The sequence below is a fragment of the Bufo gargarizans genome, chromosome 4 (assembly GCF_014858855.1).
Source record: "Bufo gargarizans isolate SCDJY-AF-19 chromosome 4, ASM1485885v1, whole genome shotgun sequence".
Taxonomy (NCBI): domain Eukaryota; kingdom Metazoa; phylum Chordata; class Amphibia; order Anura; family Bufonidae; genus Bufo; species Bufo gargarizans.
Genome location: NC_058083.1, coordinates 360,068,233 through 360,089,336, shown reverse-complemented (window position 1 = coordinate 360,089,336; position 21,104 = coordinate 360,068,233). Strand labels below are relative to the sequence as shown.

Below are 21,104 nucleotides of genomic sequence, written 5' to 3'. Positions count from 1 at the left end.
TGGTCTGTACTGTATATATATTTTTTTTTTTACTGAAATACGCCCCTATACGCTTTCACCAGAAATAACTGCAACAGTGCAGTGTGTATATATTTTTCTTTTGTTACTGAAATACGCCCCTATACGCTTTCACCAGAAATAACTGCAGAAGTGAAATGCATATATATCTTTCTTGTAATATTGAATAAGAAACTAAGCCTCTAAGGGCTTTTTAACATTCAACTTCCAGTCCAATAACAAAAAGCTGCAATGACAGAGCTGTCTAATGACTATTTGAATCCCAAAATAATCGTTCCCTGCACTTGTAAATCACTTTCCTATCATTGTCTGGGTTCCATGCCCCATGCTACCACAAAGCACAAGGAAATTAGCATTTGTTGCGAATCAATTTTTCCTGAAATTCTAAACAAATTCCACTTGGTCAGCTTTGATTCGCTCATCTCTAAATGTGTGTTATAAACGGACAGCATCCGAACTGAATCTCGACCCATAATTTTTTAATGTGTATGTGCACATGAGCATTACATAGTTACATAGTTTATATTTTTTGTATTGCCCATTTATATATTTGTATCGGTGTCACCGTCGGCCTGGATCTTAGAAGTTCAGATAGACAGAAGACTCAGGAGTCTATCTGACAGATCTCTCTTGTTTTCATTGTTGCTGACAGGTTTCCACCCCTTCACAGATGCTGCTTATTATAAGTCAGGTAGCTCTTTATATGTTCTTCCTCTCACTTGTTTCCCTGCAGCTGATAGTTCTTCTGTGGAGTGCTCGGCTTGTGTGGTGGTTCTCCTGTACTAGTTGCTACTCAAGCTAAGTCCTTTTCCCTTTTCTTGGTGTGTCTGTTCTGACTAGGCCTCAGGGCGACACTAGCTCCTTCAGTTTGGAAGGAGCTAGTTGTCTCTTTCCCTGTTCCCTAGGCTAAGGGATTGGTGAATTGTTTCAGCAGTCTCAGGTTCCTGTGCTTGCGCATTTCTACCTTTGAGATTTTCACATGTTGTGAGCAGCTTAGGGAGAGAATCAGGGATTGCTAGGAGGTGATCTTGTGTTCCCTAGGTTTTGGGCCTAGTTTGTTGTTGTTGTTTTGTTGTGGTTCCCTTTGGTTGTCTTTCCTTCCCCGTACTACCCGTGATAATAGGTTAATCATGTCCCCCCTTAGAGGTCTCTTTTCAAGATTAAATTCATTTCATTCTTTTAATATTTCTTCATAACTTAGACCCTCTATGCCCCTTTTTTAGTTTAGTCACTCTACTTTGTGCTTTTTTCAGTTCCAAAGCATCCTTTTTATGGATTGGTGCCCGGAACTGAACTGCATATTCCAAATGAGGCCACACCAAAGCATTGTAAAGTGGTAATATTACATCCCTGCCCCACAAGTCCATGCCTCGTTTCATGACATTATACTGGTAGCCTTAGAAGCAGCTGATTGACATTGTATGCTGTTATTTAATCTATGATCTACAAGGACACCCAAATCCTTCTCTACAAGTAACTCCCCCAGTGTTACATCCTATAGGACAGAGATCAGCAACCTCCAGCACTCCAGGTGTTTTAAAACTACATTTCCCATCTTGACTGTACTCTGAGCTCCCACAAAAGTGAAAGAAGCATGCTGGGAGTTGTAGTTTCACCACAATTGGAGTGCCAAAGTTTGCTGATCCCTGCCCTAGGACATATGTTGCACAGAGATTATTACTACATGCATGCATGCATCACTTGAATGGGGTATCTGGGGGATCTGCATCCGACTGTCCACACCACAAATAAGTACTGCGTGCACGACTTTTTTCTACTTTATTTGTGGTGCAGAGGCACAGAGAGAAAACCCACGGAAACACTCCCCAGTGCTTCTGAGGGCTTCCGATCCATGCCTCTGTTCCGCACCACATCTCCCAGATTGCAGACCCATTCAAGTGAATGGGTCCGCATCCATGATGCAGGGTGCACATGGCCGGTACCCGTGTATTGCAGACCTGCTGTTTGCGGGCCGCAATACAGCCACAGCTGGGCAACGGCCGTGTGCATGAGCCTTTAGAATGCACAGTACTACATAGCTTAGTGTCATCTGCAAAAATAGAAACAGTGGGACCATTCTGAATAGGAATCATTGATCATGATTTTCTGGACACGGTCCTTCAGCCAGTTTTCAATCCAATTACAAACTATAGTTTCCAAGTCTATAGACTTTATATTACCTATTAAACGTCTATAAATGACAGTATCAAAAGCCTTTGCAAAATCCAGAAACACTACATCCACAGCCTCCCCTCTGTCCAGGCTTCTACTCACCTCCTCATAAAAACAAATCAGGTTAGTCTAACAACTTCTGTCCTTGGTAAACCCATGTTGGTTGTCACTTATAATATTATTTACAGTCACATACTCCTGTATATAGTCTCTTAAGAGTCCTTTAAACATTTTTTTCCACAATAGCAGTTAAACTAACTGACCTATAATTACCTGTGGAGGACCTAGATCCTTTTTTGAATAAGGGCACCACATTTGCCTTGCACCCCCGTGCAGCTACCACGTATAGCATACCCCGTGCAGCTACCACGTATATATACGTTCTGGCAGCTCTTTAATCCAAGCGCTGCAAAGCGCTTGGATTAAAGCTTCTGCCCCTGCCCTGTATGCTGTCACGGACAGCATACAGTGCAGTAATGCCGGCAAGGGACCAATCAGAGTGGCCCCTTGCCGGCAATCGATCCGATTGGTTAGTCTTTGCAGACTAACCAATCGGATCGCGGCAATGTCAAAATGCCGGTTTCAGGCTCTGATCTGCGCTCTGCAGATCAGAGCCTGAAATCAATATCCTCGGGGCCCCACCGATCCATGCCGCCCCCCCCCCCCATCTGTGCAGCCCCCGCCCCCGATCGGTGCGTGCAGACATCTCTCTCCCACCCCGATCTGTGCAGCTCATCTGCATTCTGTTCTCACTGCTGCCCCCTCCTTGAGTCCGCCCCCTGCTGGCATCAGATACCTCCCCCCCCCCCTTCCAGCGCTGCCCCCCCTTCTGCCCCCCTGCTGTTTGATGGCGGCGGCTCGATTCCTGAGCCGCCGCCATCATCAGAGTGTTAGCTCTATGCTGACACTCTGCTGTAACCCCAGAGATGCCGCGGCAGCGGCATCTATGGGGTTAATGGAGGGAGGGGGCTCCCTCTCTCCACCATCGGGGCTGCTGCACTGCGATGGCAGCCCCGATGGTTGCCCTGGCAACCGGACGCTTTGCAAAAGCGTCCGCTGTTGCCACCTACAGGGCATCTGAATGTATTACACTTTGCAATGCAAGAGCATTGCAAAGTATAGTACAGCCATCAGCCCCACTGGATCTTCATGATCCAAGAGGAACTTGATAAAAAAAAATGTGAAAAAAATAAAAGTAAAATAAATAAAAATGTAAAATTAAAAAAATAATTGCCTTTTCCTATAAAAAATGTAAAATAAAAAAAAATACACATATTAGGTATCACCGCGTCCGTAACGACCGTCTCTATAAAGATATCACATGATAGACCCCGTCCGATAAACACCATAAAAAATAAAAATAAAAACTGTGTAAAAAAAAAGGCATTTTTGTCACCTTACATCACAAAAAGTGCAACAGCAAGCGATCAAAAAGGCATATGACCCCCAAAATAGTACCAATCAAACCGTCACCTCGTCCCGCAAAAAATGATACCCTATTTAAGACAATCGCCTAAAAAATAAAAAAGCTATGGCTCTCAAACTATAGAGACACTAAAACATAATTTTTTGGGTTTCAGAAATGCTATTATTGTGTAAAACTTAAATAAATAAGAAAAAGTATACATATTAGGTATTGCCACGTCCATAACGATCTTCTCTATAAAACTATCACATGACCTAACTCCTCAGATGAACGTTGTAAAAATAAATAAATGAAAACTGTTCCAATACAGCCAATTTTTGGGTCTCCTTGCCCCATAAAGTGTAATAATGAATGATCAAAAAATCCTATGTACCCAAAAATGGTACCAATAAAAACCTCAACACTTTCTGCAAAAAACGAGCCCCTGCACAAGACGATCAGCAGAAAAATAAAAAACATATGGCGTTCAGAAAACCAATCCAGCACAATCTGCCTTCCAAAAACCCTATGGCATTCCTTTCCTTTTGCACCCTGCCGTGTGCCCGTACAGCAGTTTACGACCACATGTGGGGTGTTTATGTAAACCGCGGAATCAGGGTAATAAATATTGAGTTTTGTTTGGCTGTTAACCCTCAATGTGTTAAAGAATTTTTTTTTAGAAAATGGAAAATCTGCCAAAACTTTGAAATTTAGAAAGTTCTCTCCATTTTCCTTTAATTCTTGTGGAACGCCTAAAGGGTTAACAAAGTTTGTAAAATCAGTTTTGATTAACTTGAGGGGTGTAGTTTCTACAATGGGGTCATTTATGGGGGGTTTCCACTATGTAAGCCCCACAAAGTGACTTCAGACCTGAACTGGTCCTTAAAAAGTGGGTTTTGGAAATTCTCTTAAAAATTTTAAGAATTGCTTCTAAACTTCTAAGCCTTCTAACGTCCTAAAAAAATAAAATGACATTTCCAAAATGATGCCAACATAAAGTAGACATATGGGGAATGTCAAGTAATAAATATTTTATTAGGTATGACTTTCTGTTTTAGAAGCAGAGAAATTGAAATTTGGAAAATTGAGAATTTTTCCCAATTTTTGGTAAATTTGGGATTTTTTCATAAATAAAGGTGAAATATATTGACTCAAATATATGACTATCATGAAGTACAATGTGTCACGAGAAAACAATCTCAGAATGGCATGGAAAAGTAAAAGTGTTCGAAAGCTATTACCACATAAAGTGATGCATGTCAGATTTGTAAATTTTGACCTGGACACTGGGGCATTAATGACCCTTGGTCATGAAAGGGTTAATGTAGCTTGGTCCATATCTACAATTAGCCAGTTGAGTATATTACTGGATGTACTAACAGCCCTGGCACCACCAATATAAGCTCCTTTCTCTTCCTTTGTATACTACAGAGCTAAAAAAAAACATTTTGTAACTTTGCCTTTTTCTTATCTTCAGTGACTATCAGCCCTTTACCATTGTTTACTACTGATCAGCTCTGCATTCAGGAAAAATTGCAGCATGTTCTACATTGTGCGTTTTTCACTGTGCTCTGGATCAGTAGAAATTAATGGAGCTTGTGTGAAAAACTTAAGACATTCATATGAATTGTTCACTGATGGTTAGTAGGAGACGTTGGTTGTTCTTCTTCAGTTTTCCTTCACGTGCATGAAAAATGCCTCAAAAACTGATTGAATATCTGCAGAAAAAACTGAAACACTGAACACAATCGCAGACAAAACTGATTCAACTTGTTTGCAAAACCATCAGTTTTTCCCTGAATCACAGACAGAACTGAATAACCCTTTCCTGCATATGGCCATAACTCTACATCCAGACTGCATGCAATTTACCGCAATCTAGTGTACAGTTACACCCAAACTGTTAACTAAATTGTCACGGCCACAGAGTTTCCACTCTTATGGAGAGCAGCGACACAGGAGAAGCCAGCAAGGGACCAATCAGAGTGGTATCTTGCAAGCGATCTTTATAATTGGTTAGTCTGGCACCGATCCCTGCTGTTTAACCGCTTACATGCTGCGGTCAGTAGCGAACACTAATATAAGGCGTTAACAGAGGGAGGGAACTCCCTCTTTACCCAATCAGGCTGCCATGCTGTGATAGCAGTATCTCAATGCTTGCAATAGCAGCCGGAGACCTTACAAAGGCCTTCAAGCTTGCCATGTACAGAATCCTGACAAGGTTCTGATTGGGCTTACCATCAGTGTAAAACTAACAGTACTGCACACTTCAGTAAGTGATTAATTCAGTGTACAGTACAATCACTAGATCTTAAAATTTAAAAGGGTAAAATATAAAATAAAATAAGTGGCTTTCTCCTATAGCCACTCATTTATAATAATTATAATTGATTAGAAAATTAAAAAATAAAAATAAACTACACATACAGTGAGGAACGGAAGTATTTGAACACCCTGCAATTTTGCAAGTTCTCCCAATTAGAAATCATGGAGGGGTCTGAAATTAACATTGTAGGTGCATTCCCACTCTTGAGAGATAGAATAAAAAATAAAAATAAATAAGGAAATCACAAAATCACATTGTATGATTTTTAAAGAATGTATTTGTCTTGCACTGCTGAACATAAGTATTTGAACACCTGAGAAATCTGTGTTAATATTTGGTACAGAAGCCTTTGTTTGCAATTACAGAGGTCAAACATTTCCTGTAGTTCTTGACCAGATTTGCACACACTGCAACAGGGATTTTGGCCCACTCCTCCACACAGATCTCCTCGACATCTGTCAGGTTTCGGGCTGTCGTTGAGCAACACAACGTTTCAGCTCCCTCCAAAGATGTTTTATTGGATTTTGGTCTTGAGACTGGCTAGGCCACTCCAGAACCTTGATATGCTTCTTACAGAGCCACTTTTTGGTTATCCTGGCTGTGTGCTTCGGGTCATTGTCATGTTGGAAGACCCAGCCACAACCCATCTTCAATGCTCTGACTGAGGGAAGGAGGTTGTTGCTCAAAATCTCACAATAAATGGCCCCATTCATCCTCTCCTTAATATAGTGCAGTCGTCCTTTCCCCTTCGCAGAAAAGCACCCCCAAAGCACGATGTTATCTCCCCCATGCTTCACAGTAGGGATGTTGTTCTTGGGATGCAACTCATCCTTCTTTTTCCTCCAAACACAAGTGAAGTTTAGACCAAAAAGTTCTACTTTGGCTTAATTTGACTACATGACTTTCCCCCATGCCTCCTCTAGATCATCCAGATGGCTATTGTCAAACTTCAGACGGGACTGGACATGTGATGACTTGAGCAGGGGAACCTTCCGTGCAATGCCTAATTTGAAACCGGCGTAGTGTTCTACCGACAGTGACCTTTGAAACTGTGATCCCAGCTCTCTTCATGTCATTGACCAGCTCCTCCCTTGTAGTTCTGGGCTGATACCTCACCTTTCTTATCATCAGTGATACCCCACAAGGTGAGATCTTGCATAGAGCCCCAGTCCGAGGGAGACTGACAGTCATCTTTAGCCTCTTCCATTTTCTAACAATTGCTCCAACAGTTGATCTATTTTCACCAAGCTGCTTGGAAATTGCCCTGTAGCCCTTTCGAGCCTTGTGGATTTTGTCTCTGGTGTCTTCTGACCGCTTTTTGGTCTTGCCCATGGTAGTAGTTGGTGTCTGACTGACTGTGGGGTGGACAGGTGTCTTTAGACAAGAGCTCAGACAGGTGCTACTAATTTAGATTAATGAGTGGAGTAGAGGTGGACTTTTCAAAGGCACAGTAACAGGTCTTTGAGAGCCATAATTCTTGCTGTTTTTCAGGTGTTCAAATACTTATGCAAGACAAAAAAATTCTTTCAAAATCATACAATGTGATTTTCAGATTTTTTTTATTTATTCTGTCTCTCAGAGTGGGAATGCACAATATTAATTTCAGACCCTTCCAAGATTTCTAAGTGGGAGAACTTGCAAAATCGCAGTGTGTTAAAATTCTTCTGTTCCTCACTGTAATTGATATTGCCATTCCGCATTGATTGCCATAAAAAAAGTTCAAAAACAATGAATAGCTGTTTTTGTGACCTCATCTTCCAAACAGATTTAACAAAAAGTAACTAAAAGGTCAAATGTATCCCAAAATGGTACCAATATAAACTAGAGTCTGTCTCGCAAAAGAAAGTCCTCACACAGCTACTGGTAGTTGTAGAAAAAATAAAAAAGTTATGGATGTTAGTATATGGCAATGCAAAATATAACATACTTTTAATAAAAAAGTGATTTTATGCTGAAAAAGTAGTAAACATAAAAAAAATATATATAAACTAACTGTATACAGAATACAATTATCATTTATACCACATGAGGAACCCCATACAAAATTATAAAACACTTAAAGAACTGTACCCCAAATGGTACAAAAATACCTACAGCTTGTCCTGCAACAAACAAGCTCTCATACAGCTTAATCAGCAAACAAATAAAAATGTTATGGCCCATTAAACCAATTTCAGCAAATTCCATGTTAGAAAATTTCAATGCCGCTCCTTCTATTCTGAACACTGCTGTGCCTCCAAACAGCAGTTTACGACTACATATATGGTGTTGCCGTAGTCAGGAAAAAATGCATGACAAATTGTGGGGTGCTTTTTCCCCTGTTATGCTTGTGAAAATGAACAATTTAGGGCTAAAGCAACATTTTACTGGAAATAAAATGTAACTTTTCTTTTTTACAACCAAGTTTTTCTACATTTTAATTTACAAATAATCAATATCCTGAGTGGTGTAGTTTCTAAAATGGGTTAACTTTTTGGTGGCTTCATTTCTAGGGTACCTCTCTTGAAATGTGAAATGACACCCAAAAACCATTCTAGCTAAATCTGCCCTCCAAAAACAATATTGACCTCCTTTCCTTCTAAGCCCTATGAAGAGATTTACATATGAAGTGTTTCTGCAAATTACAGAATCTGGGTAATACACAGTGAGGTTTGTTTTGCTGTTAGCCCTTGTTGTGTTACAGGAAAAATTGATTAAAATGAAAAATCTGCGACTTCTCCCTGTTCACGTCAGGTCCAAACAAGTGGGCATGGTGTAGGCAGGCGCAGAAAATGGTCTAAATGTAAAGCTGTCTTACATTTAGAAATAGTGCTGAATGCGCAGAAGTTATTGAGAGACCTGCGCCTCTTCATAACTTCAGCAGAACTAAAATGTGATCATTTTTTTAATTTTTTTTATGTAAGCGCCTTAAAGGGAACCTGTCAAAAACTTTATGCTGACCATACTAACAGCAGCATAAAGTAGAGACAGGTGAGTTGATTTCAGCCGTCATTTAAAAGTTAAAAGTAGTTGCCGAGAACCAATATCACAATCATTGCAGACTGGGTCTAGAAAAGAGTCACAGCCACCTGAGAAGAGTCATGGTTATTCATAAATTCCTGCTCTCCCTGACAACCTGCTGATGATTCACAGTCTTCTACCTAGTTTTCTCTATTTCTCTCTAGGAGAGAACTGCCAATCATCAGCAGATGGGTAAGAGTGCAGGAGATTATGAATAACCATAACTCTTCTCAGGTAGATTTGACTCTTTTTAAGGTGTGCCACAATGATTATGATGCTGGTTCTCAGCAACCACTTACTTTTAGCTCCTTTCAGCATTTATGTCACTGTTTTATGCTGCCCTCAGTGACGTCAGCATAAAGTTGATGACAGGTTCCCTTTAAAATCACTTCAGAACTGATTTGGTCCTTAAAAAACGGTTTTGAAAATGTTCTTGAAAATTTTTAAAAATTGCCTCCAAAATTGTAAGCCTTTTAAAATCCTAAAAAATAAAATGACATTTACAAAATGATGCCAGCATAAAGTAGACATGGTGAATGTTAATTAATAACTATTTTGCTCGGAATCACTATTTGTCTTAAAAGCACAGATATTCAAATGTAGAAAATTGCTAATTTTTCCACATTTTCAGTACATTTTAGATTTTTTTATGCATAAAGGTAAAATGTATCAACTGAAATTCACCACTACCACAAGTAAAGTATGTCACGCGAAAATAAACTTAGACTCGCTTGGATAAGTAAAAGCACTCCACAGTTATTACCATATAAAGTGATACATGTCAGATTAGAAAAATTGGGTTTTGGCATTTGGTCCAAACTGGCTTTTGCTGGAAGGGGTTAAACTTCAGTTTTTCCCTGAATTGCAGACAGAACTGATTAAACTTGCGTGCAAAACCAGCAGTTTTCTCTGCATGGACTCTGACTCAGGCCTCTTACACACAAACATTGTGCATACTGCGGGTCTGCAATACACGGGCACCGGCCCGTGTGCACTCCGCATCACGGAGTGCTTCCGTGGTGTTTCTGTCCATGCCTCCGCATCGCAAAAAACTAGAACTTGTTCTATTTTGAAGTCAGGACTGGCCTTTGGGGTGTGCGAGCTGTGCAGCCACATACTGTAACAACATGCAGGACAGCAGCAGCCTTTTCTCACCACCCGTCAATGCCCTGACTACTTTATAGATGCCCTGCCTGTGTCACAACTTGCACACTTCTCATTTAGGAGATTCAAATCCGACGAATCCCAGGCATAGTCATCTGTATTGCCATCCTCAGGAGAGATGTGGATTTGAACCCACGGACCTTCTGTATCAGAGGCAAAGCACTTACCCACACAGCTATAATAGCTGCATAGCAACTGACTGAAAAAGCACACTCAGCTCTGCTATATCTCTATATATGATAGCTGCCCCAGCACACCCAGCTCTGCAACATCTATACACATGACAGCTGCCCCTGCACACTCAGCTCTGCTATATCTATATATCTCTGAAAATTACTATACAGTAGATAGATATATAGAGATATAGCAGAGCTGAGTGTGCTGGGGCAGCTGTCATGTGTAAAAATGTAGCAGAGCTGGGTGTGCTGGGGCAGCTGTCATGTGTATAGATGTAGCATACCTGGGTGTGCTGGGGCAGCTATCATATAAAGAGATATAGCAGAGCTGAGTGCGCTGGGGCAGCTGTCATGTGTATGGATGTACACTAGCTATCAAAGCTATAAACGAGTCTACAGTAGAAGTCTCATATCTTTTAAGTCAGTGGCTATGCAGCTCTTATAGCTGTGTGGTTAAGTGCCTTGCCTCTTATACAGAAGGATGTGGGTTCGAGTCCCAGCAGAAACTTTTCTGAAATACAGGCTAAATTAGAATACAGAAGCACTGACTCGATATATGGACATACAGCGACATAGGCCGGAAGAGGCCTGCATCGCTGACATGGAGGTAAGTAAAAGTTGTTTTTCTTTTTTTTTTAAATACCCGATTGTTACTGCCACATGGGAGGAGCGGGAGGCACTTGATACTGGCACATGGGGGAGGAGGTTTGGCACTATGATACTGGCACATGGGGAGGTGGGAAGGAGAGAGGCACTTGATACTGGCACATTGGGGGGGAGATGGCACTATGATACTGGCACATATGGGGGGTGGGAAGGAGAGAGGCATTTGATACTGGCACATTGGGGGGGAGATGGCACTATGATACTGGGACATGGGGGGGAGAGGCACTTGATACTGGCACATGGGGGGGAGAGGCTCTTGATACTGGCATATGGGGGGTTTGGCACTATGATACTGGCACATGGGGGTGGGAAGGAGAGAGACACTTGATACTGGCACATTGGGGGGGAGATGGCACTATGATACTGGCACTTTGGGTGGGGGGGTGGCGAAATGGCACTATGATACTGGGACATGTGGGGGGAGGGGCACTTGATACTGGCACATGATGGGGGGCATCTATGGGGACACTTACTGGCACATTATTGGGGGGCATTATGGGGGCCCCTTTTTACTGGCACATTATAAGGCCCTTAATCATATCCAGTGTCACCCATAGCCAGTTTCCTGCCCCCTTAATCATACCCTGTCACCTTTGCCCCGTCCCCTGCCCCCCTTAATCATACCCAGTGTCACCCAGAGCCAGTCCCCTGCCCCGCTTAATCATACACAGTGTCACCCTTATCGTCCCCTGCCCCCTTAATCATACCCAGTGTCTGTCCCCCTAATTTAAGGGGGGCAGGGTTTAATTGAGGGGGCAGGGGACTGGATTAAGGTGACACTGGGTATGATTAAGAAGGGCACGGGACTGGGTAATGGTGACAGGGTATGATTAAGGGGGGCAAGGGACTGGGCAAAGGTGACAGGGTATGATTAAGGGGGGCAGGAAACTGGCTATGGGTGACACTGGGTATGATTGTACTTGTTTGCACATGCACTTAAAGGATAACTGTCGTATTATTATTTTTTGGGAGTATTGGATTGTGGTGATTAATATCACCTTGGTGGCCCTATTTCAACTTTTCACTGTGTATTCAATTACCCCTTAATTCCAAATTTTTGTTCCCTGTACTGCCTATTTTTACCTGTGCTTAAAATAGGGTTGCTCTGTTGATAGATGGACGCAGCGTGCAAAGTCACATTACTGACAGCCAGGGACTGTAAGTAAATTATTAAAGCCAGGTCCTCCCCAGCCCCCCTTAATCATACACAGTGTCACCCTTATCGTCCCCTGCCCCCTTAATCATACCCAGTGTATACCCCCTAATTTAAGGGGGGCAGGGTCTAATTGAGGGGGCAGGGGACAAGCCTGGGCTGTGTGCACTTCTCCCTGTCCCTGCTCTTGGCAGAGGCTCCCTCACTCAGCAGAGCTGGAGAATGGCGCCACAAGATTAGCTCGCAGAGGGCGCCTGAACAACTAAGGCCAGCCCTGTTTGTAGTGGTGCGGATGGATCACAGACCCATTGTCCCGGCCGCCGCACGGATGTGACCTTTGCATTGGGGACCGCAAATAGCGATCCCCAATGCACGGAGCGGATGCACAATGTTCATGTGCAAGAGGCCTCATTCTGTGAAATAAGCCTTAGGGAATGCATTTGGCAGATTTTAATTGAATAGTTTTGGGTATGTTGACACTGGGCTACTGATTCCTAATCTTTTTATGACAAAAGATGCAGGTCTGTAAATTCAGGGCAATATAAATGGGCATGCATGTAAACAGCAGTACCTGTGTGGCTTAGCTGACAGCCTTTATTTCTTAAAACATCCTCAACTGTGGTTTCAAATATCAGTCGAACATTTTGAAGCAGTCCCTGTTGGTACAATTAAAACTTGTTAGCAGAATCTGCAGCAAATTTTTCCATATACCGAAGCCACTTAATAGGAACTAAAAACAATACAACTGTAGGTACATGTAGCATAACTATTGGAACCTATAAATGACACCCCAATGCTCGGGCACCTCATATAGGTTATACTTTCTCCTGGTCAACCGCGTCACTCCTGACCCCCACACGGTTGCCGTTGAATCTCCCCATCGCGCAGATCAAAACACCTGGTGATGAGGGGAGGGGGGGGTTTGGGGTCAGCCAATAGCAGGCTGCGATGGGGACAAGCCTCCCTAGCATTGCGGGTGACCTTAGAGAGGTTTGTCCCCATTGCAGACTGCTATTGGCTGCCCCCACCCCACTTGTCCGGATGTTTTGGTCCACGTGACAGGGAGATGCAGTGGTGGCCGTTCAGGGATCAGGTGACAGTGAGCGGGGTAAGTATAATCTATATGAGTGGTCTGGATAAACCCTTTAATGATAAGGGAAGGCCCCTAACCTACATCACATCCTAAAGATTCATACTTACCTGCTCCCTGCTGCTGCGGCCCTGCTGGGAGAAAACAAGCCAGAGGCCAGAAGATGGAAGACTGCAGCGTGCAGTATTGGAATAGTGGGGAGCAGGTAGGTATGAATGTTTCAGGTGATACATGCTAGGCATCTTCCATTTATCATTAATAATTCTGAAAACCCTCTTTAAGGGCTCATGCAAATGACCCTTGGCTGTTTTGCGGTCTGCAAATTGCGGATCCGCAAAACATGATTACCATCCATGTGCGTTGCGCATTTTGTGAAATGGAATTTCTGGCCCATGACAGAACAAAAGGATGCGAATAGGATGTGTTCTATAATTTTGCGGGTGCACGGTGTGCTGTCCACATCTTTTGTGGCCACATTGAATTGAATGGGTCTGCATCCAACCTGCAAAAAATGCGGATCAAAGGTGGACAAAAAATATATTCATGTACATGAGCCCTAAGGCTGAAAAACAGAGCTACAAATTAGACACTTTTGTGTAACTTGTGTATACCACCTATGGGTTGACTTTTCATCACATTTTAAGAACCCCCCCCTTACCGCTAACAAATCCACCTTGTCTAATGAACCGTAAAAAGTGTCTAAAACATACTGTATCATAAATCTGGTTCAAGACATGTAGACCATGTTTTTTTTACATAAAGAGTTCTGGGGCATTTAGCTTAGTAAATCATACTCAGTATAGTAAACAGAAAAATAATTGGCTTACCCTAAAGTGGTTTTCACGTATTGAGCCCTTTGCCAAATACATTTTGTTGTTCACTCCTCTTAAATGCTCATAGAAGGTTTCCTCCAGGCGGAAGCTGTCTATAAGGTTACAACCAACATACAGATTGAAGGTTTCACCCGTCAGTTGAATTGTAATATTTTTCCACTGAGAGTCTGCCAGGTCAACATCCTCGAAGGAAATCACATTTTGCGAACCTTCTACCCAATATATTAGGTCCAGAGTATTGGCTTTTCCGTTTGAAACAAGCTCAAATAATCTGTTGGAAATGCCAGGGCCCTCTATAGCAATTAATGTTCCTCGGTTAAGTTTGTCTTGCCTCATGGAAGCAGTCAGGATAAAACCTTCATTTAGTTGCATCAAGTCAACAATCTGTTTCAGCTTTTCAGATTTAACATGTGGTATGTGATCAAAGCGTAGGAAACGATATGCTGGAGAAAGGGGATCCTGTCCACGAAACAGTTTGACTCCAATGGTCTTCTTGTTTATGTTACTGATGTCAAACAGATCAAAAGTGGTTTCATCTTCTTTTTCTTCATCTGAAATAATTAAAATTATTTCAACTAAACTAGGTAATTTCCTATTCTACATCCCATTTGCTGATGGCAAAACCTGCTAGATATATGGCATTTATGCTATTTGAAAAGTGGCACCTGTAAGTAGGTATTTACGTACATCTGTAGCATTTAGTAGTCATGTCTTCTTTTTTGGTATGCTCTATTGTTTTCACATACATTTCTAAAAATACTTTTTCCATTAATAAAACCCATTTCCCTGGGTACACTGCAGTGAGTGATAACGCTACAAAGGGGATTTCATGAACAGAACTAGACCACAGTTTCAAGCACAGATGCAATGAAGGGGGCAACAGCAGCTGCTTCTTTCTGCTGATCGTCAGGGTTCCTGGATATCGGACCCCCACTGATCAAATATTTATACTCTGAAGTCCCAGAAAACTCTTTCAAGTCCCAATCAACTTTAACCTGAAGAACTTACCTTGAGCATGAAGGGAAGCACAGAATGTAATAAATATAGGCAACCACACCAGTTTTCTTTGCAGCATAACTCCTATCTAGAAAAAATAATGGAATAATTAAATGTTGAAATTACAATTTCAGTTTTTTATTCCTAATAGAAGTAGATCAGGTCACACTTTTTGATGCTAATAAATACAGGCAGATTTAACGTGTTTTGGCTAAACAGCCTTTTTCAAATCAATCACAGCTGTCAGTATTCTGTTTATGGCAATAAAATGAAGATTTAGGAGCACCAAAAAGTGAGTGCTGATCCACTTCTTCTACTTGGATGTATGGGCCTGCAACCCAGGATATGAGCACTGCCTTCTTCCAGGAGCTATGATCAACCTGAGCTCTGGCACCATAGGAAATTAGACAAGGTGGATTTGAGACTCCAGAAGAGTAAACTGAGTACATAATTATAGTCCTAATGAAGCAGTGCAGGAAAAATAAAGCAGAACAAACAGCATAAAAACAGCAGTTGAGCTGAAAGACAATTGTCCTTCCTCTTTAAAGGGGTTGTCCAGTTTCATAATATTGATGACCTACGTCCAGGATATGTCATCAATATCAGATCGGTGGGGGTCCAACTCCAGATCTTTGCCCCATTCACTTGAATTGGAGAAGAAACTGTAACTACACTACATCACCTCTACAAAGTAGACGGTCTCGAGGTAAACATTGAAAAGCATGCAGCACTCACATAAGCACAACAGTCCCTTCAAACTGTGATTGGTGGGGGTGCTGGGAGTCGCCACCACCCCCCTTTCATCGATTTGATTTCGATGACCTATCCTGAGAATAGGTCATCAATATCATGAAACTGGTAAACCCCTTTAAACACAATTCTCCACAATCCCACAGTAAGATCCATGCTGCTATTTGCAGAATTGTTGCACCGAGGGACTGATGGTGATGCCTGTGACTTTAGTGCTTACAAGCAGGGAACAACATAGCCACCAATAGATATGATTATTAATGTGGCAAATCCTCTAGCAATCCGTGTATCAGAAATTCAAATCTATGCTATCTATGAGCCTTTTCGTGAATTGTGAATTCTTCCCTTAGCATTTTATCTGGACTTCATGTCTCCTTGCTGTTTTAATGGTAGTCACAGTAATATGGGTAACCAATGGGCTACAAATATTCATAAACTGAGCCAAACAATAAGTATTTTCATTAAAAAAAAGCCACAGTTCAGGCTCTTCTTACCCCAGTAATTTAGCAAAGTAACTTAGAGGATTACTTCTTCCATCACAGAAAAGCTGTGGAAGAAGAAGTCAAAAAGGATAAGCTTAATGATACATTTTGACCCTGTCAATCAACTTCCCAGGGGTTATCGTGAAAGACTGTCTGCCAACACAATTTCTATACAGACAGGAAAAACAGAAAGGAAGGCAAAAACAAGTCTTCTGCTGGAGACAAAGCAACATATTTTTTGCTACATTTAATGTTTATGCAAAGTAAATGCTTTTTGACAAAACTGTAAATGATCAAATACCATTTGTTTCTTTACTGAAATTACAGTGCCACTTTAAACGTTTGATATAGGCTAACTTAATATCTGCGGCCGAGTGTTCCCGGCAGAATGCTGTGGCAGAGAATGCCGGGAATCAGTTGGACAAAAAAAACACTGCTTCTCGACATATTTGCCGGGAAGCGGCCAGATCTCTATTGGACCCAGATCTGATACATAGTGCATACTGTACACTAAGAAGAACTTATTAGAAGCTGCTTCTCCTAATAATGTTGCTTAATGTCTACACTGGAACCCTGCAGTCCCCCAATAACGCCAGGGGTAAAGGGCTATTGTGTATGTGTTTGTGCATAGGTAAATGTATATGTTCATGGAAATATATGCAACTGTACATTGATTGTGTATGCATGTATTCTTGATTTTAAGTAGCCAATGTGCAAGGGTGTAGTGAATGTGAGTGTGCTGTGCCAAGACAGCAAATGTACGAAAAGGAGGTTCTACCCTATATGTAAATAGTGCAGATTGGTTCTTTTGGTGGGTGTCACAGGAAACAAATCATTAAAAGTCTCATCAGTCTCTGCTTCATACAAAGTGTAATAGAAGGCTGGGAAAACAGATTTGGTAGGATGTTCCTGTAATGTCAGTAGCATATAATGGCCTCTCCACAGCATCTCCTCCTCTTAGCTGTTGGTCAAGTTGTACCATAAAATAAGGGGCATTGGACTCCTGTTCTCCTGACAGGTGAGGACAGATCTTCTGAACAACGCTTGGCTCACATCATAAAAGACAGATCAGAACCTGAAAATATTTCTTTGTGCCAGTGCAAATGATGCCTGCAGGAGTCCCAGGCAGACAGGAGTCCAACTTTAAATAAGCGTGGCTTCAACTACTGCGCTCGGAGTATGTTCTGATCTGTATAAAAGCAAGACTGAACTAGAATAAGAATCTCACGAAAACACTGCACTCGTTCTATAATGTTAGCTGCCCCAGGACCTAAATGAATTAATCAGTTACAGGAAAGGTTTTAAAGTTTTTTATTGCACTATAACACATCTGAATATACCTGTATTAGTGTTATGTTAGTTCTGGTTGAGCAGTAGCATTTAAAAAAAAAAATCTTCACATATAATATGGTAAAATGATACAAATAAAAGGTGGTATTCTCTACTTCTACTATGATTATTTTATAAGTAGTAACTCTGTATGCCAAAAAATACAGGGGCTGTTTTTTTTTCAGGTATACGGTGAGAATATAGCTTCCAGATGTGCTCAGAAGTAATTTTCCAGATGAAGTACAGTAGCTTGTATTCTTTCAAGTATAAGAGTTAAACACCATGTCACATTGCTATTCATGGTTATGCTTTTAAAAATTTCCACGGTACTTTTCAAATTCCAGGAAAGTAGACTGGGTTTTACTTTTGATTAACTCTGCTTTAGACAACTTCTCATTTACCCTAGCGTGTTGAGCTAATGTCTAGGGAATGATAAGGAATTACCCTGCTCAGGACCTTCACAATAAACCAGTTCCAAATCTTGCTCTCTAGATTGCCAGAAGTCTGACACTCAAAGTCACTGGCTGTGAGACATTGCTTGCCTCCACATGGCCAAACTCCTTTTTCTGAACACTTTTCGAAGGTACTCTTAAATGTGTCTAAAACAACCATGTGTCCGTATGTCCTGTTTTTTTTTTAACATTTTGCTTAGTAAATCTCACTTAGTGAGGGGGAATTTAGTAAGCAACAGTAAATTCACCAGGCATAATGTGCAGGAAATGCGGAATATGCACTAAACTTGCAGGATGACAGGCCGAACTGGATGGACAAATGTCTTTTTTCGGCCTTATGTACTATGTTACTACTGTAAAAATCCAAAATGTCACAAATTTTTATGTTTTTGCAAGTAAGCTCAGAAAGTTGCAAAACCCTATTCTGCAACTTTTTGAAGCTAGAATTCTGGAGTGCAGGGCTTGATGATATTTCCCTAATGACCTAAGCCAAAACCAAAATCTTTCCATATGAAAAAGAAAGCTGGAATGTGAATGGGTATCTTTTTCTTAAGGAAAAGATTTTGGCTTTGGCCTATATCACAAGTTTAAAGGGTCAGATATTGACTCATATTGTATCCATCCAATATGTGGCATTTACAGAGCCAGATTATGTCCTCCTGGATAACAGCTTATTTAGATTTCAGTTTCTATTAAGCGAGTGGGTATTTAGTCAAATAGACAGCTCACCATTGGCTTCATCCTAAGGAATGTTGTTTGAGATCATGCACTTCAGAATTCCTTTCCATAAGGACAAATACATTAGAGATTGTGTTTTTGTTAGCCAAATTGATTATATTGTGATTTACATAGTTTAGTATGTGCTAAATTATACCGAAGGAAACCACGTAGCACAGAACACTAGTCAAATCACCTCCAATGTCAGATATATCATAATTATCTCTGTTTGCTGAGGTCAGTGGGGGTCATCCACAAGTACCATAGTACTCACCATCAAAATATGTTCTTCTTGTTCAAGAAATAAATATACTGGCAACAGGCAGAGCAAACACAAGTAAGTAGGTGGGGGTCAAGAAAATTTAACCCACATTGCTGGTAGCTGAGGCCAATGTAAATATTGTCCCGCGGCTGCATTCTCATGCTGCAACCACAATGCAGTTTTTCAAATGATTTCCAAAATCACAGTGAAAATGGAGCATCATAATTTTATATACTGCCTGATAGTAATTACATGGAGACCAAAGAACTATATAGTGAGACAAAGCACTATAACGATATATAGAGCTCTATACTTGTGGAACTCCAGAATTATAGACTGTGCCAGATCTCATTACAATTAAAGTGATGTATGCATGGATGAAGTGCAGTACTAGTGATACCACATGTTGCACTAGCTTATAGGTCTTCAGTGACACATAATCCCAAATACTATGCTACTGAATTGTTTTTGGGGTGGCCTGATCCACAACTTCATAACCTGACGGGCTCATCTGGACCTTCTCCATGTGGAGTCAATGGCCAATCTGCCCCCATACTTATATTAATTTAAAGCTCTTTTAGATTTAGATTGCAGTAACACAGAGCAGTAGTAGATACATAAGGCCACTTTCACATGTTCAGTATTTTTCATCAGTATCTCTAAGCCAAAACCAGGAGTGGGTCCAAAACACAGAAGAGGAGCAAGTCTTACCATTAACGTTTTTCTTTATAGGTTCCAATCTTGGTTTTGGTTTACAAATACTGTTAAAAAAAATCGGACCAAATACTAACCATGTGAAAGTGATCTAACTATAACTAAACTGTCTCTGACTCATGTGAACTTGGAATAATAAACGACAGGGTGAAGGGCATCATAGTACACTGAGCATTTAAATGAGCTGCAGATTGAGAAACAAACACAGACAGGGAGACTTGAGCAACTAACAGTAAGATTTATATCTTATCCCAAGTGCTTTATTCAAATCCATACTGTTCAGTACTTCTTTAAAATGCTTTGGAGTGTAGTGATAAAGTGAGAGAGAGTAAGGAAGCAGAATATCCTGCTTTCATCATGGGCACTTATTGGAGCCATCATAACAATCTGCACCCTCAGCTCAAAAGCAAATGAGAATTAGCCCTCTTGCACACAAATGTATTTTAATTCTGTTTCCGTTCCATTTTGTTTGCGGATTGTATACGGAACCATTCATTTAAATGGATCCGCAAAAAAAAATTAAAAATGGAAGGTACACAAAAAAATAGAACATGTCCTATTATTGTCCGCATTACAGACAAGGAAAGTACTGTACTATTAGGGGCCAGCTGTTACATTCCGCAAAATAGGGAATTCACACGGATGTCATCTGTATTTTTGTGGATCCTTTTTTTGCGGAACGGAACAGCTGACCCCTGATAGAACAGTACTATCCTTGTCCGTTATGGGGACAATAATAGGACATGTTCTATCTTTGAACGGAATGGAAAAACAAAAATACGGAAACAGAAGGCATACGGAATCCCTTCCTTTTTTTTTTTTTTTGCGGATCTATTGAAATGAATGGTTCCGTATATGGTCCGTATATGAAACTTTGTGAGTGAGAGGCCTTAGGACTCGTTCACACGACCGTATGTCTTTGGGCTCTTTCACATGACCGTGTGAAGCCCGTGCACGTGCTATGGACCGCAAATTGTGGTCCACAATGCACTGGCACCGTTCGTGGGTGATCCCCTCCGTTCGGCAAAAAGATAGAGTATGTTCTATCTTTTTGCGGTGAAGAGGCACGGAACCCCAGGAAGCACTCCGCAGTGCTTCTGTAGTGTTCCATTCCGTGCTTCCGTTCCGCATCTCCGGATTTGCGGACCCATTGAAGTGAATGGGTCCGCATCCATGATGCGGAATGCGCGCGGAACTGTGCCCGTGTATTGCGGATCCACAAATGTGGTCCACAATACGGCAATGGGCAGCACACGTTTGTGTGAACGAGCACTTAGTCTCAGGACATGAGTAAACAAAGTTAACATGTCAATGGATACGATTGTGGAAAGGTGATATGATCTATTAGTCACTGTAATTAATGCAAAGTAGTAGACACTAAGGGCATAAGACCTAGACA

The 21,104-nt window shown here is 41.3% G+C and overlaps 1 protein-coding gene across 1 annotated transcript in view; it reads right to left on the bottom strand.

Annotated features, from left to right (window-relative positions):
- Positions 1-21,104, bottom strand: part of THBS2 (thrombospondin 2) — a 232,807-nt gene that overhangs the window by 209,493 nt on the left and 2,210 nt on the right. Inside the window, exons 2-4 of the mRNA XM_044289074.1 lie at positions 15,012-15,087; positions 13,998-14,554; positions 12,652-12,736 (exon numbers count right to left, since the gene is read on the bottom strand). Coding sequence (XP_044145009.1) covers positions 12,652-12,736; positions 13,998-14,554; positions 15,012-15,078 — 709 coding nt within the window. The 5' untranslated portion in view covers positions 15,079-15,087. The remainder of the gene's footprint in view (positions 1-12,651; positions 12,737-13,997; positions 14,555-15,011; positions 15,088-21,104) is intronic.